Below are 16,710 nucleotides of genomic sequence, written 5' to 3' on the forward strand. Positions count from 1 at the left end.
TCTTCTTCTCATTGGACAACAAGCAGCCAGATACCAATGACGTGACATGTTGGGAAATCCGTGTTTTTCTCTGACTCCGCCCCTTTGTCAGAGATCTGAAACAAACAAAGCCCCCTCCTGTTTGCCTCGACAGGTGAACATCATGCAAAAATGACTTGCTACTAACACGAATCTCATATTATAAACAGTATCACGCACGAGATATTTTCCTTTACTGAGACCTTTGCAATAATTCCAGATCAAAAGCAGGCTACTACCGTGCACCACTGCTGTACTAAAGCCTTGCATTTAGAGCCTTAACTAGTTAAGTTGTAAAAACCCTCCACTGAATGTGAAAAGTATCATCTCGTGAAACATTTCTTAAGGAAACAATAAAAAAAATGTCAAATGTTTTATTGTGTTATTAATAGAAACAAATGTTCTTTTGACACGAATGGTCAGTGTAGAGCCAAGTGTAACTACTAAACATTTTCTTTCTATTGTTTATTGGGCTCAATAACAACGACTGTCAAATTAGTTTAAGTAAAATGTGCTAAAGAATGAAATTAAAGTGGGACTGTTTCATAAGTATCTGATGAAATATCACTAATGTGCAAGATTTTAAAGGTTGAACTCAATATCTCAACGGCCTTATGTCAGTGTGATGTGTGTGCAGACATGATGAATAACAACACCAAACTGCTGTCATTGTGATTCATTTATCATCATTAACAATACTTAGGCATCATTAAACAAAAAAAAAACAAAACAAAAAAAACAAAAAAAATACAAAATAAAAAAAAATAACACTGTAATTAGGACACAGCTATTTTTTCTGTATCACTGGGGAAGAGAGGTTGCTGGTTGGTCGGGGTTAGTAGAAAAGAACGTGGTGGAATGAGGGTGAGTTTAAAAGGAAGATAAGATCGTCTATAAAGACGAGAAGTGAGTGATGAATGAAACAAAGAGGAGGGAGAAGTTCTAGTCTTAGATCTGGCTCTGTGTTGTGAGGTGGAAACAGGAAAGAAAAGGAGAGGATATGAAGACAGGAGAGCTTCCCATACATTACAGATAAGGCACTTGACATACAAAAGCTTTAAAGCATGACAAACAAAACTGGAACACTCATCATTTCATGAATTTATCAAAGCTGAAACACTGGAACATATTTCCTTCAACAAAAGATTAAAGAACATACATGTAAACTCATTTCATACACGTAATCATACCTAAAATCATTGATTTAGATCAACACTTGAACACTCAGCCAGGTTAACAAACATAATCCAGGCTATTAGGCAGTGAACTGAAGAAATTTGGCCCATATTTGTAAAATGTGGAAATTGGGAAACTGGCCCGTCACAGCCTCCTTAATAAAACTCCTGTATTTCAACAGAGCAACCCACCTTCACAATGAATGCATTTCAGTGGGTGACATAATCAGCGTGGTCCGAACTGAAAAGAAAAACACATTCAGCTCTGTCTAAAATAGCAGGAAGCTATGATTTCGCTTTATTGGGAAACGAGGCCTCTTCTTCTTCATTTCTGGCGTCATTTCATTGCTCGCTGCTTACACAGCTAAAAGGATTGTTGGAAGCAAGAATTTTACGAACGGAGCTCACATGGATTAAAACGGAACAGAAATTAAAAAAAAAAAAAAATCTTGAGGCTTACAAAACTAGATCCAGACACTTTAAAATGGCACAGGCCACATTGGAGAGCAGAGGAACTAAGTCCTACTGCGAGTTATTACTTTACATAAGAGACACTGTACGTTTGTGCAAAGACGATGCAATAGCTGAACAGTTACGTAGTTGCATAGACAGAAAACTAGGGAAATAAATTCCCTATTTTCTCACCTTTATAAAACCCACTTTCACTTTGTTTTGTTCTTTTAGTAGACAAAAAAAAAGAAAGAAAAAAAAAACAGAATAAAGCGACATAATTTTTAAACAGCAATCTGTAAAATGGCTTCTTAACAGCCATCAGCTGGCTCTAAGGCACACAGTTAGAACATGAAAGCTTACGTGGAAGCAGCAATCACTCCTCTCTCCACACTTTGTTTTGCTCTCCATTTTCTCCCCTGTCTCGTTAAAAATTTTTTTTTGGGACTAACGTGAAACAAAGGCAATGAATACTTTCGTTTTTTTTCTCATGACAAAGCAAACCTTGCCGTGTCACATAATGTAGTGTACGCCATCTGCTGGATCTCTGTGCCCTCTAAAAGTGAATATGTGTATGTATTTGTGTAAAAGTAACAGTGTCAAATTTCCTCAAATACTTGTTCTCGGTGTTAGGGAATCACCTGCCTCCTCCTTTACCCACATCCCTTCTTCTTCTTCTTCTTTCTCTCACTCTTCATCCCTCCCTCCTGACTCCCTACTGAGGGATATGAGTCCTTCTCACGTTCTTTCATCCTGACACATGTTTGCTTTCACTCCATCTTGCTATGGTTGTTGTTGTGAACTGTGTGACCGTTCTGCACCGGGCCATTTTTCTTCATGTGTTTTTTAGCGTCTGCCCTGTCTTCCTCCTCCTCCTCTTCTGATTCGTCCGTTTCGTCTTTATCACTCCTTTCATCGTCCACTTTTTCCTGAATGAGCAAGCGTGAGATAGAGAGAGAAAAGAGAGAGTCTGTTTAGAAATGTGCCATCAATCAACGAGAACTTCCGCTCAAACCGATCTGATCTGGTCAGTGTCTGAACACACTTGGACCCAATGACTGGATGAGCTGCTGCTACGTTAATCTGCATTTAAAGCAGTCTAGTGATTTTAACAATATATTTATAGTTTTGTACAATTTGTAGCTCAGTGTTCAGTTTCACTGCTCTCTCCAAACAAGAAATACACACAGTTAAACTGTCTGAACAGCTAAAGAGAAGCCGGTGGTGACCAAAATAGAGCTGAAAGACATAAAATATGACCTAATTTCCCTTCAGGGATGAATAAAGTAATCTGTCTATCTATCTATCTAAATTTGTTTGAAAACTAGAAACAGAACTTCAAATGCATGAAACGTTGCTGTGTATGAACAAACCTCTGCCTAAATAACTTGCAATGTGAAAATATGTCAGTGTTGTGTTCACTGAACCTGAAAAATCTGCAGTTTAACTGCTGCTGCTTTCACAGCTTACACCCAAAATTTCAAGTGCAACCACTTTCAGGTCTGAGTTCCTTACTTTTGTCAGCACTTTCACTTCAACTGATGCATCGCCTTTGTACACTGTGCATTTGCATGTGAACCTACAGTCCATGATAAATGTTTCATCTACATGACTACGAGAATGGACATTTTGTGTTGTCGCTTACATTGTTGGTGAGGAAGCGGACTGCTATACGTATGATTAGAACAGCCCAGAAGATATGTAGACATTGCAGAGTCATCAACAGTCCATTGAAAAAGTAGTAGCCGAAGAAGGGCTCGTAGATGGTCACTGGGTAAACCCACGTGCAGTAAATAATCCTGCAACAGAAACAGCCAAGGATTAACGTCACGGTTACACGGCACACAGCGAGACAATAACATCCAATGATATGAGGCGATGTTTAAAACGATAAGTGTACCAGAAAGGGAAGATAACAAGGCGGGTGACGATGAAAACGGCAGCGAACACAATGAAGATGTAGTTACAGGCGTTTCGCCACCCAGCATAGTTGAACATCTTTGCAGACTGCCAGAGGAAGAGAGGAAATATAATTATCGATCAGAAAATCAAGTGGATATAAAAGGTACTAAAAGTGATAGTTGTGGTTTGTCTCTATCTGTAACCTGATTGGTTCGCATTCGCTTGTCAACTCATTATGCACAGTAGTGAAACCTAACGCATCCTGTTCTAACAGTCCTGCATTAAATCTTAGCTTCATAGAGGTCATGGTTTTTAGCATTTATTTAAAATAACCAGAACAGCTGTTGTTCCAACTGTGCTGACACGTTTTTTATTATTCTGTCACTTTACTAGCATAATAACTACAACAAACGATCACACACTTGAATTACCATGTGTCTTACTCTAACAATGACAAAGAGGGACTTTTGCACAAAACCGTTTCACTAGTGTTTGGCAAGGGAGTGTACGTCCCACCGGTGACAACTAAAGTGCAGTTCTCTCCACAAGGTGGCAGTGTGTGATCAGCGTATTGTCAGCAGAAAGGCTCAGTGGAGATGCAGCAAACTCTAAACCCTTAGTGGTAAAGATAAGTGACATCAACACAAACGGTTGGTACAGCTGACGTGTCACTTCACCAGGAACACACACACACACACACACATGTAACCGGTTACATGTCAGCTGGTTGAGTGTTTGGCTGACTACTGCGGCTTTACCTCAAGAAAGTAATCAGAGGAGTCGTGCACCAGCATGATGAGAGTTCCAGCACGAATGTAGTTAACGCACCAGGAGAAGCTGATGAGTAGGATGGTCGCTACATGGTGAACTATTTGCTCCTTGAAGTCCTAAAGAGAACGAGATGTGGGGGGGGAAGAAACATGTTGCTTATGCTGCAAAAAAGAAAAAAGGGAATATAATAATTGCGCGTCGCATGTGTTGAAGTGGGTTTGTGTGCACGGCGACAAATCCTGCTTAACAAGTATCTGGGTTAGACTTTGTGTTGGAGAAACACACTGTGCCTCTTTGGCAAGAGTTTTCCCCACTGTGCTGCTCAGCTGACCAGGGTGAGCAAAGTCCAACACACAAACACACACATTCATACACGTGTAACAACAGTCTAATGTCCACCCATAGTCCATGCTAGATGTCCCGCTGATCTGATAGTAAGACCTGGTTCTCCTTCTCGAACGTATATCTGACTGCGATAAACATGAGGTGATAGGCTTGAAACGTCTGAACTTAAACCCGTTTCTTCCTCCTCACACTCAAAGTTTCTTCTTTAGTAGTTTAGTTGGGAGTTTAGTGTTCCTGAGATGAATTCACTTACTTTACGTTTGACATCAGAAGCCACGCTGAAGAGCAGAGAGCCATAGAAACCCAGCTCGATCATGTAGTACCAATACTGAGACGGCAGGAGAGTCTGAGGGAGAGGAGGCAGGTCTTTAATTTCAAAATCAATACACCATTTTGCACAAATCCATACTGGGAGCTGCAGCTGCAACTTATTATGGTTATTTAAATTATTGATTTACCTTTCAAATATTCTCTGAAGGAATAGACACTTAAACTAGCAACGAATGTTCTTCAGTGATCACACGACAAACCACAAGTTTTGTTTGGCTCTGAGTCCAAAGCCCAAAGCCGAGAGGAACAGAACATCTTCACATTTGACATGGAACATTGACATTGACATGTTTGGGTACGTGCATGATAAAACGACAAACAAGTCGTGCAAATTCATCAAATAATCGCTTCTACTATATCAGTATAATGTGATTCCATTTCTTTTTCACGGCCACACTGAACCAATAATGAGAGCAAACCAGTGGAGACAGTACAGCTTAAAACCTACACCTGGATTTTGTTATTACTTCCCAAATTATGACACAAATAACTAGTAATGTAATGAATTAGGTAATGTGGCCTGGGCAAAAATCATCCGGATGGATGGACCGACAAATCAAAAAATAACTGACTAATCTACATTTACACTAAAAAATGACGTGTCTCTGAGCTTCTCTCGACCGCAGCCGACAGCAGCGTTAGGGTTCAACGCAGGTCGGGTGCTGCAGTGTGTTCAAGTTCAGCTTTTTGACCCAGACACAGACAACGTGATGCAACGTCACAGTTGGCCTTCATCGCCAGGAGTTCTTCGATCTTGGTTTGTTGTGCTCGCCCCTTCAAACCTAAACATAATGAGCTAATGATAACAGCGGACTGAGAGAATCAGGACATATTTTTCACACTCGAGAGGCCGGAGCCTGTGAGTTTTGACTGAATTAATAAACCGGCGGGCCAAATCAATCACTTCTAATGTGTTGATAACACTTGGGAGGGGCGTTTGTGATGTTTGAAATAGGGTTTCTGCAGCGTTAATCTAAAACCGCATGTAATGCGAATCAGACAAATTCTTTCTCAGTATCTTCTCAGAGCTGGAGCAGCGGGCTGCAAACCTGTGACCTCACAATCCCAAAGCAGCTTCTCAAACCGGTAGTCCACAACGCCCTGCTTAGTAATATAACTAACCATTTAACATAACCTGGGCCACAATCGTGAGGAGAGATGGAAAGATAATAGACTAATTTACGTTCATACAAACACTTCAGCCTCTGAGCTTCTGTTTGACATCAGCAGTGACTACAGGCCTGATGTTGCTGTTAAAGATCATTTAAACGTCTCCTGAGAGAACCGTCCACTGCCCCAGGACGGAGAAATGTTTAATACCTTCTAGGCCTATTAGTTGGGGAACAGAATTTGATAAACAGGTGCATTCAATGTACTTATCCATCAGTGAGACGTACCAGCACAGGAAAGCCTTCCCACATCTCCTTCAGGTCATACAGCCAAGGTTTCTGCAACGACAATGAGACAGCAGAAGTCGAACAGGTGTATTTATATCATCTGACTCAGCATAGGGATGAGTCAGTGCTTCCCCTCCGACAGTGCAATAGGTGAAGTTGTCACAGCAAGAAAGACCGACTACCATGGAAACCGCCAAACTACGATAGCAGGGCAGGTGAAAAATGAGAGTGTATAAATAAGGAGACGGGAGGAGGAGGAGGAGGAGGAGGAGGAGGAGAAGAAGTGGTCGAGGTCAACGTGGCAGTACTCACATCGATCAGGGCGGCCAGGCCAGCAATGAAAGCAAGAAGGTAAAAGGTAAATCTCCAACTGCAAGAGAACACACACATACAAACACACTTTCTACTCAGTCAATGGGGAAAAGGACAACGGACGACATTTCCTAGCAGCAGACACTTAAAAAGGCATCACACACGTATTCTCACTCATAGTCACAAGCACGCAAGTTGGAGAGAGATGCCAGGCGGCAGGAACTGCCCGGACAAATCTGGCGAACTATGTCGAGAACAGCAAGTCAGGACAAAAACACATAGTCGAACATGCGCTGGCAGACAATGAGAGCTATCACGCAGCGCCCTCCCTCTCAGTATTCTGTGGGAGGTTGCCGCCACTGCTCGTACAGGTGTAGTCAGAGGATTATATTTAAAATGCAGGAGCGGTGGCGCAGAAAGACGGACACGGAGGCAGAAGAGCAGCGAGAGTGTGACACCAGTGGGGGAAATGAGACAGAAAGCGTGTTGTCTGCTCACAGACAATACACTGATTCAGAACGAAAAATGCTTCAGCGGAAGACACGCCATAAACAAGGAGTGACAAGCATGCAGTCACATGTACATCTGCACACAACCTTACATATGTCACATGCACGACGTCACTAGGAGCCAGCTCGGATATAATTTCAGTCCGAAGCACCGGGTCACCAGAATAACAATCAATTTGCTCCGTTTTTCAAATGTTTCTTGGAGTTTCGCAACACGTTAGGAGCGAAATGAGCAGAATAATGTTGAAATCTACTAAAAATGACATTTATCAGGAACGTTAACTTGTAGAGATAGTGTCACCATTAACACACACTGATCAGCCGTAACATTATAACCAACTGGTCATAAATACTGGTCAAGGGAATACACAGATACTGGCTATCGTGCCATGATAACCAGTATCTGGTTATCATGGCACCTGTCACTGGGTGAGATATATTAAGCAGCAAGTTCTTGGTTTGCAACAGCGTTCAGCATGTGTCACATCCACATCGATACCAGGATCCAGGTTTCCCACAAGACAATTACACTGTAATGAGATCGTCAATGCTGTCCACTTCACAGTTTGGTGGTTTTAATGCTGTGGCTGACTGGTGATCAATAATATTGTCAGGTTGGGAAAAAAAAACAGCAGATCTTGGCCACTTATCATGGAAAAAAAACATTTTTGTATGTACGTCTGTTTGTTTTTTTTTTATAGAGGCAGAGTCAGACATGAAACCCAGAGGCACAGAAGCACGATACGCAACAAAGGTCCTCGACTATAATCAAATCAGGGACACTGCGGTTACGGGGCATGAGCTGCAGCTATTTGGAAACCAGGGAGCTACCTCATAAAAGAGATTTATCTACAGCAGACTATCTGCTCTTCCTGCTGCGTCTGAGGAGGACTGTGCGATACAGTCAAAGGCTCCAGAGCAGCGCAGCGCGTTTGTCAGTCAAAAATAAAGCTTCCATGGCAACAGATTATTTTCTAATTCAAGTAGTTTCTTGTGATTTAAATAAACTGACCCTTAAAGTCACATAAAAAGGCTTTCACGAATCTGTCATCACACAAGACCAAGCTCCATAACAACGAAGCTGCAGAACCAAACACATGAGATGGAATAATGACCATATGAGACTACATGCACATCAGTGTTTATCTGCGCTTTAATACATTAGTCGTTTGCTACTGAAGTGTGAATCCAGTAGCCTTGTAAAAACAGGCAGTCGTGCTGCTGGTTTAACTCTGCTTCTGTTACAGTCGATGTTCATACATAAAAATAACCAGCGGCGGTGACAGAGCCCGTGTAGCCGAGGCCTTGCGCTAATGAGCGTGTGGATTGATCAGTGCGTGTGTGTGAAGAGCAGGAGCAGCAGGCATGCTAGCGAAAGAGTGGAATTGTAAAGGGTTCATGTTAAAAATAGAGGGCTGCTTTTGACCTCGGAAATGAGCTCATATAGCCGGAGGAACGCGAGGAACGCAGCTGTGCTCCATAGCTCCACGCGTGTGACGGCGCATAAGTCGAAAAGAGTTACGGCTGCGTTTACCTGGCCTCCCGGAACTTCTTCAGCAAACTCGGCCTGTCCTGGTTCCTTCGTCTCCTGAACCATCGCTGCACTTGTCTTTCTGAGCAGCCGGTCTGTTTGCAAAGGCTCTCTACTGAAGACTGGGGGCCGGTACAGAGAGGTTACAGCATGTTAGCATCTCCCACATAACACAGAACTCTGACACTGTGTGCGATTGTGCGTGGATATGCACCTGTGTGGGGTTTTTGGTGATGTTACAGTAGTAGGACTCCAGCGCGGGATTGTGCGGAGCTTTAAGCCGCACCGTCTCCTTCACCCCGAGTAGAGAGGCCAGGGGTGTAGCCACCGTCCTGCGATCACAAGAGCATTACTGAGATTGGAAGTTAATTGAGAACATTTTGATGCAGCCAAAAAACCTAATTTAATCTTACAGGGTAAATTAAGTCATTATATACACAATAAGACTGTCTTTAGCAACAGGTATGGGACAGATTTATATTCAGGGATTAAATGAGATGAAACAGTTTGTCTTATCGTGTTTAACAACCTTCCAGTTGGCCTGCTAGCATTTTACAACACTGTGTGTGGATGCAATAATGTGTAAAAGAGCCTCTAGGCATTAGCAATAAAACGTAATTCAACTGCAATAATTGTCTCATTTGCAAAATCATAAACTACTGGACACAGCAGCACTGTGCTAATATTCAAAACAATATGAGCCACTTAAAAGACGGGAATCCTAACTTGTTATCAGTGGAAATGATCTAAGCAGAAGATGGACGGATTATGGGACAAATTGAGCACGAGGAGGCAGCAGTTATGGAGAAAATTAAAACGAAAGGCGGAGGATCGTGTTTGGACTCGACACAGATGATGAGCGCTGACACGCAGGGAAGACGGGGATGAACAGACCGACCTTTCAAAGATCTGGCGGATAATGAGGAATATGAGGGCGATTGGAAGCGCCACCCACAGGTCGCGGGCTTTGGCGTACACCCGTCCCTCCCGGTCCTCCAGGTCCGCCCAGCCCAGGCCCTCCGGAAACCACAGCCGCTCCCGCCAGAACCACTCGCTCAGCTCCGACAGCATCCTGTAACACGGGACACACGAGGGCTCAGTTCCACATTTATGCTTTTATTAGGCTTTAAAGATAAAGTTGCGAAACTTTGACAAAGATCATGCAGAAGCAGAAAATACGCCCCTGAAAAATAGGAACGTTGCTCAAAATCGGAGAACATAAGCAGCCTACAGGCTCACTTATAGGACTCTGCCTGTGCATATGAAGGCATCTGTGATTGGGAATGTTTGCCACCATGCAATTTGAAGAATCAGCAGATGGACCCTGTACGTTCTCCCTAATGCACATAACAGAGCACCAGAAGTATGCAGAGAGCTCCGGAGGCCCGCGTGAGGGAGGAGACATCAGACCAACAACTGAGCAAATTTTTTCCTTCACGCTTTCATCATCAGCGTTGAGGGCAGCTGTGAGACTTGGTTCTTACTCGGAGCCTTTCTGCTGCTGACTTTAGGGAGTGGCAGAGAGAGAAGGGGCTGGTGGCAAGGGAGCATCCGCGGGGTATGAGTCATAATTCGTCCATATGTGCCGAGCAGGGGAGGTGCCCCCACCCGCTCCATCTCCGGATTCCCCTCGCAGATTTACTGCAACTCTCCTCCCACTGCAGCTGCAAATACCAAAGCCCCGTAACCGCTTCACTTCCACTCCCATCTCCACCCTGCTAGTAATCAGGAAGGATTCCCTCTTGGCCCGAAGAGCTAAAAACCACGTGTAATGCTCTCACTATCCTCTATACAACACATTTACTACACGTGGTTATTATCACTACTAATAAATACTGATAAATGCTGATACAGAGTTAAAAGTGAGCATGTCACTCCTTACTTTGAGTCCTTCAGGCCCATTTCTTTCTTTAGATCAAACCATAACTCTGGACTCAAAAAAGTGTGCGCTTTGGAACAAAATTTCACATAAAATATTATAATTCTTCGTAAAAATGCATAATAATGGTTATTTTAAAAACTTGTGTCCGTAAAAGTCCCCAATCAGCAGTTCCTGTGATTGAATAAGCAAACTGTGTGACCCGGGTCTTTGGGCTTAACTAACACGTTTGAGGTGGTACCAAATGTACGAACTTTGATCTCATGTTGGTTAATACCTTTATCTTCGATATCTCCGTCCTGAACGGGTCTTTAAACACAGTTAACTTAGACCAGCGCTAAGGCAGCTAGTCGTGGCTGCTGACACGGTTCCTGAAAAGTGTCATGGTTGAGTGCGTCTCTTATTTTCCACATCGTGTCATGTTAGTCATGGCCCGTTTCCTGTTGCAACAGCTCCGCTGGCTGAGCAGTGGGCTACCCCCCCCCCCCCTCTCCCCTTTAACCCGCGTGGTGGTGATGGTAAATGGGAGGGCTGACATATTTTTCCCAGCCATTTTGTCAGCCCTTCCACTTCAGTAGCACCACATCTCAACTCTCTTGGTGCGTCCTGCCAGATCTCTGCTGAATAGCATGTTTGTGCGCACGCCTGGCTCCGAAAAGGCTGCGTAATCTAACTGAAAACAGATAACTTCATGAGCTTCTGAGCACTGGTGGTGCTGGTTCAAAGGGCAGGCGGTGTGATAAATATATCTGCTGTGATTAGGTTCACACATCCAAAAGCAAACAATCGGGGGGGGGGAGGCTTGTAAATGAACAAACACATGTTGTCTTTGCAGAATGCTGAATGGATACAACAGGATGTATTTACGGTTACTAGGGCTGAGATCATCCGGAGAATTCAGCATGTTAAAGCACTTTCTCCCCCCACGGTTTTCCTAACACCACATGCCATTGGCCCATGAGATCATATGACCAGACTCTGACCATTTCAAAGGTCCAATAAAAAAAAAGGATGCCTCTTTCAGGGGAGGGAGAAAGGAAGTTCTTCTCTCTCTCTCGCTCACCCGCTGTAAATATACATTGCAAGCATGTGACGATTGTAAACAGAAAACCCTCTCAGACCTGGTACAGCATCACTCCAGCTGTTACCACTGTGAATACTACGCGCTTTAACGTGACTCCAGAGTTTACCGACACGTGGTGAAACTTCTCAAAAGCCGAAGACATTCAGGGAACAAGCATCAATTGAAGATCCGAACACACCAGACCGTGACCTGGTACAAATTCCAGGAATATGTGGAGAATGTAAACATGCTGCCACCATAGAGTGGGACCTCCAAGCTCTGCCATCCACTCTCCACGGGCAAATAATTTGTTATATTTACAGTCACCCAATACTTTAGTTTGGATGACGGGAGACTGAGTCGTCCAGACACCGTAAGTCATAAGATACCAGCCGTATGCTCCGGCTCTGAGTCACTCATGATGTACCATCTATGTTTGCACAACTACCCATTTACTCACATCAATCCGTCCTTAAAATGTTTTCTGGCTGATTCATTCAAACCACAGCTCTAGCAAATAACCACGGGGCAGACACAGAGAGATCAGACTGCTTACACCGTGGGCAACTTCACACTACGACAGGTCGACGCTGAGCTTTAAGGCCCGATAAGTCGAGCAACACAACAACAGGTTGACTTCATGCTAATTTCACCACAAGTCATGAGACTGGAGTGAAAAGGAAGTTGATAAGCTAAATTAGATCACAGCCTTGGATATCACATTTGTTCATATTGGATTTCAGAAACAGTGCTGTCTTGTATGGATGTTTCAAATGTTTAAAGCTACAGTTTGAACAGGCACACAAACACAGATTGTTGTGTCAATGAGTTGATTACCAATGGCCTGATCGGGGCTTTTTAATATCTAATACTCTGTTGTTGATAATGCAACATAGGCAGAACATTGGAGAAGTATTTATATTACACCCACACTAAATGTTGACACACTAAGCATAGTATAGCGATACCTCTACTGATATGACTGAAGACTCCTCCGGTAATAATGATTCACACAATCTTTCTTTCTTTCTTGTGATTGGTTAATCTTTTTTTCACTGGTAAATCTGTTTTCTTATAGTTTGTTATATAACAAAGGTATAAATTAGAGCTGAAAAGAACATTTGAACAAAAGAAAATTCAGCACCAGGTAATACTGGGTCAACATAATTCATCCCTGCTTCTCTCGTGTGAATATTTTATGATTTCTCTGTACTATGGCGAAGCTAACAACTGAATATATTTGGGCTCTGAACTCTCAAAATGAGAACAACTATTTATTTATTTTTAAATGTTTTCCATAAATATACAGACCAAACAACTGACTGAGAAAACAACCACCTACCCAGCTCATGCAAGTCGCATCAAATGTATAAATTCTATTTAAATTTAATTTCATACTAACAAGGGCACAGTGTGTGGGGCAAACGCTGTTGACAGGTAACCTGGTGCAGCTTTCAGGTCTTAAAGCTGAAGCACACAGTTGAACATGCGGAATAAATACAACAAACATCTGGACTGACATCTGACATTTCTTGTGGTCCAACACACAGCCAGAGTTTACAGATCACAGTAAAAACCCAGGAGATGTTGAATGCACATATTGTTTGATGGAGCGGCTTCTCTGGAGTTCATTAGCTGTAATTCAGGTCATGCTTTGGACATTTTGAGCCAGAGGATTTTAAAGGTGACTCATAGACATTCGTTGCATTTCACAGATTCTTTGGGAAAGTATATGACAGGAAACAGTGTACTTTCATTTCAGGAAAAAAAAAATATATGACCATAGACCGGGATCCTTTTATTCTGTAAAACGTCAAATGATCCCTACGACAGACAGTGAACTGTTTCATCGCTATTATCAGTGTCCAAGATAGAGATCACAAGAAACTCAACTTCAATACCTCTCACACTGATGAATTATTGATGGCTCAGCAGACTGTCGTGAATAGAGCTGTTCACAAGGTGTGAGGGCAATATTGTCATGCTGATTTTCTTCTCATGATTAAATGCAGGGCATTTTCTCCCTTTGAATAAGTGCAGCTTCCTTGCTCTGGGCAATTAGTCTGGCCCAGCAGGGTTAATGTCAGGCCGTTCTTCTGTTGAACGTGAGCCCTGAGAGCACAGAGATACAACTGAATTACTGATTACTTACTGAACTAATCTGAAGAAGCAAAAAAATTTAATCATTGGCCGACGATAACTGTGAGTGTTATTCTTTGTCCAGGTTAGGGAGAAATAAACCACAAACCGTGGCACGTAATGTGTTTCTCTCCAGACGTCTGTGGAACAACTGTGATGTTCATCCTGGATACTAGATTGTGTCAATAAGGGTTTTTATTCCTTTATTTACAAGTTGACAGTCACAGATGCCACAGCATAAGAGTGTCTTTTGATCTAGGAATGAAACACTAATTTGAAAGGTGATTATAATTCTGATTAATTGCTTTGAAAAAGTTCATTACAGAAACAAAATCCAGTCAAACCTAGTCTTGTACAATTAAATTGGCACTTGGATACAAAGTAGCATAAAGAAACATGTTTTCTTATTATTGTGTCAAAGACTCAAAGAGTGCTAATGGCATTTTTTTAGCAAGACTGTCTCTTGTAATATTCCTATTGAGACTCCCCATCGTTCCTCGTGTCAAGTTAATTCATTTTTATTTCCTATTTGGTGTTTTGTTTACACTGCGGTATTCAAATTAGCTTTAGCTTTAAAGTGAAACAGCAGAGCTACTGACGCTCAGAGAAGACCACAGGAGTCAGGAGGAGGAGGGGAACAAATCACTGCATTTAATGAATATGTGTGTGTATATTTATACAAATATATAATGTAAAATGTGTGATTTATTTAATATTTGTGTTGTATATCCCTGGTGTAGCAGTGATAATGTAGCACTACCTGCTGCCAGTTAGCAAAACTTTAGATTTTTAGACCCAACACTGAACCATGAGCGAGGTTGTCCTCGTGTCCTCCTGTTAGAGGACAAAGGCTAAAATATTTTACCATGTTTTCATACACATTTACCAATTATATGTTAGTCTTTGTTTCCCATGTTGTTAAACAGCCCCACGGCGGCTCGTTTCATTTAATTAAATCATTCCTCCATGAATGCGTAATGACGTCCCAGGATGCGGAGCGTGCGTCTGCCGCAAACTCTCACGCGCACATTAACGACCAACGTCTACTTGGCGACATGAAAGTGAAATGGTACTTACTTTGGTGATTTTACCCCGTAGTGAAGCGAAAACAGAAGCTTTCCGAGCAAAAAGCAGCGCCTTTGTCCTCCTCCACAACGTCGCCCGGCTTCCAGTAGCTAGCTGGGGGGAAAAAACCTAACGGTCCCGTTGTGTGTGCTCTCGGATGGGCGCAGTTTGTCCAGGTTCAGTATCCGGGAGGATTTTTACACGTTTCCATGGAGCTCAAACAAAATGTGTTTTCTTCCGGGAGGAGAAAAAAAATAACTATTGAAAGTAAGCTACAGACGGGACTATATGTGAGATGCTGCAATGCGACTGGCAGTTTTGCTCCCGTCAAATGTTCCTCTCTGCCTCTCGTCGTGTCCCAGCTAATTTTACCCCCCCACCGAGTATGTATGTGAGTGTGTGTGTGTGTGTGTGTCTGTGTGTGTGTGTGAGTCCCGGGAGGCGGCGGGGTCTCTGCGGGTGTCTGGCCGGATTGAGGCGCAGGTCGGGCGGGCAGGGGAGCGGAGAGAGAGCAGCAGACAGAGGGAGGAGTGAGGGGGGATAACGGAGAGGGAGGGGCGCAGATGACGTGAATTTGGCTGACACACGCGCACACACACATCCGCATTTTGTTTCCTGCTCTGAGGAAAAGTTTCACAATAGTGTATGGATACTTTTAATCAAAAATACATTCATTTAGATACGTTTCTAATGTGAAATAATATTGTTTTATATTTTTAGCAATGAAATCCTTTTCTTGGCTCATTGCCCAAATAAACTTTGCCGTGACCTTTGCCCTCATTGTCACTTGCTAACTAGTGTTGTTATTGCTGACTTTAAAAGTTCACCTTCATATAAAATCTAATATCATTAAAATCTCAGCTCATGCTATCTTCAGTTTCTATCCTGTTATTTTATTGCCTATTCGTTTTTCATGCAGTATTCATGTTTAATATGTTGCTCTGTACTTGTACATGTGTAATGACTAATCTTATCTAATCTAATCTAATCTAATCTAAATTCATTGCCTTTATACCCACTTGACAAAAATAGTTAAAAGAAACAGTCCTGCACTAAATCTAACTTGATGTAATAATGTTCAGTTCATGTTGAGACAGAGTCAAACGTGGTGGTAATTCAACTGTATGATCATATTGGAGGAAGTAGTTTGTGGTGCTGTTAAACTTTGTCGAGTTAGACTTGTTATTTGCAACACAGTTTAATAGTACTAATAGTACTACTAATTTAATATTACTACAAACTGCAGCCTCCAAAATGAAAACACAGTTATATTAAGATACAATAATACTCTACTGACCCCATAGGGAATATTCAACCTTCACGAAGCTAATATTTAGTGACTAATTTTCACATAAGTGGCACATAAGTGTATATGTTGTTAAATCAATTAAAAACACAAACTTATGCTCTAAATATTTTCCCTTTGCATACCATAATTTACTTAAAGTCAGAACTATTTTCTCTGTGACACAAAGTATAAAGGCAGCACGTGAGCGGTTACAGGTTGACATATGATATAATGTCATTCAGGTCTGACCAACGTCCAGCCTGTAGAAGTGTGTGTCCCAGATATGATGAGACAGGGTCAGATGGATGAGGTCACCAAGGCTGCCACTGCTTGTTCAGTGAATGCTGACTAGAGACTCTCTGGATCGTGCCTCATGTCATATTTATCTAAAAATAAAATAAATAAATTCATAAATCTGTAACCAGACCTGGGCTATTCATGTCAACCAGGCACGTCACTTCGTTGTGGTCTATTTGTCAAAGAGTGTCTTCTCATTCACTAGTAATACAATTGATCTCCACTTACTGAAAATAAGT

The 16,710-nt window shown here is 42.3% G+C and overlaps 1 protein-coding gene across 1 annotated transcript; it reads right to left on the bottom strand.

Annotated features, from left to right (window-relative positions):
• Positions 1 to 679: 679 nt before the first annotated feature.
• On the bottom strand, positions 680 to 15,402 carry cers2b (ceramide synthase 2b). The gene is made up of 11 exons (XM_047599319.1): positions 14,899 to 15,402; positions 9,639 to 9,812; positions 8,955 to 9,072; positions 8,744 to 8,862; positions 6,701 to 6,758; positions 6,389 to 6,439; positions 4,915 to 5,007; positions 4,304 to 4,432; positions 3,544 to 3,650; positions 3,289 to 3,442; positions 680 to 2,572 (listed from the first exon to the last, which is right to left on the bottom strand). Exons 2-11 carry the CDS (start codon positions 9,809 to 9,811, stop codon positions 2,414 to 2,416), a joined length of 1,161 nt encoding a protein of 386 aa, XP_047455275.1. The 5' UTR covers position 9,812; positions 14,899 to 15,402; the 3' UTR covers positions 680 to 2,413.
• Positions 15,403 to 16,710: the final 1,308 nt, after the last annotated feature.

This window comes from Mugil cephalus, chromosome 11, assembly GCF_022458985.1.
Source record: "Mugil cephalus isolate CIBA_MC_2020 chromosome 11, CIBA_Mcephalus_1.1, whole genome shotgun sequence".
Taxonomy (NCBI): domain Eukaryota; kingdom Metazoa; phylum Chordata; class Actinopteri; order Mugiliformes; family Mugilidae; genus Mugil; species Mugil cephalus.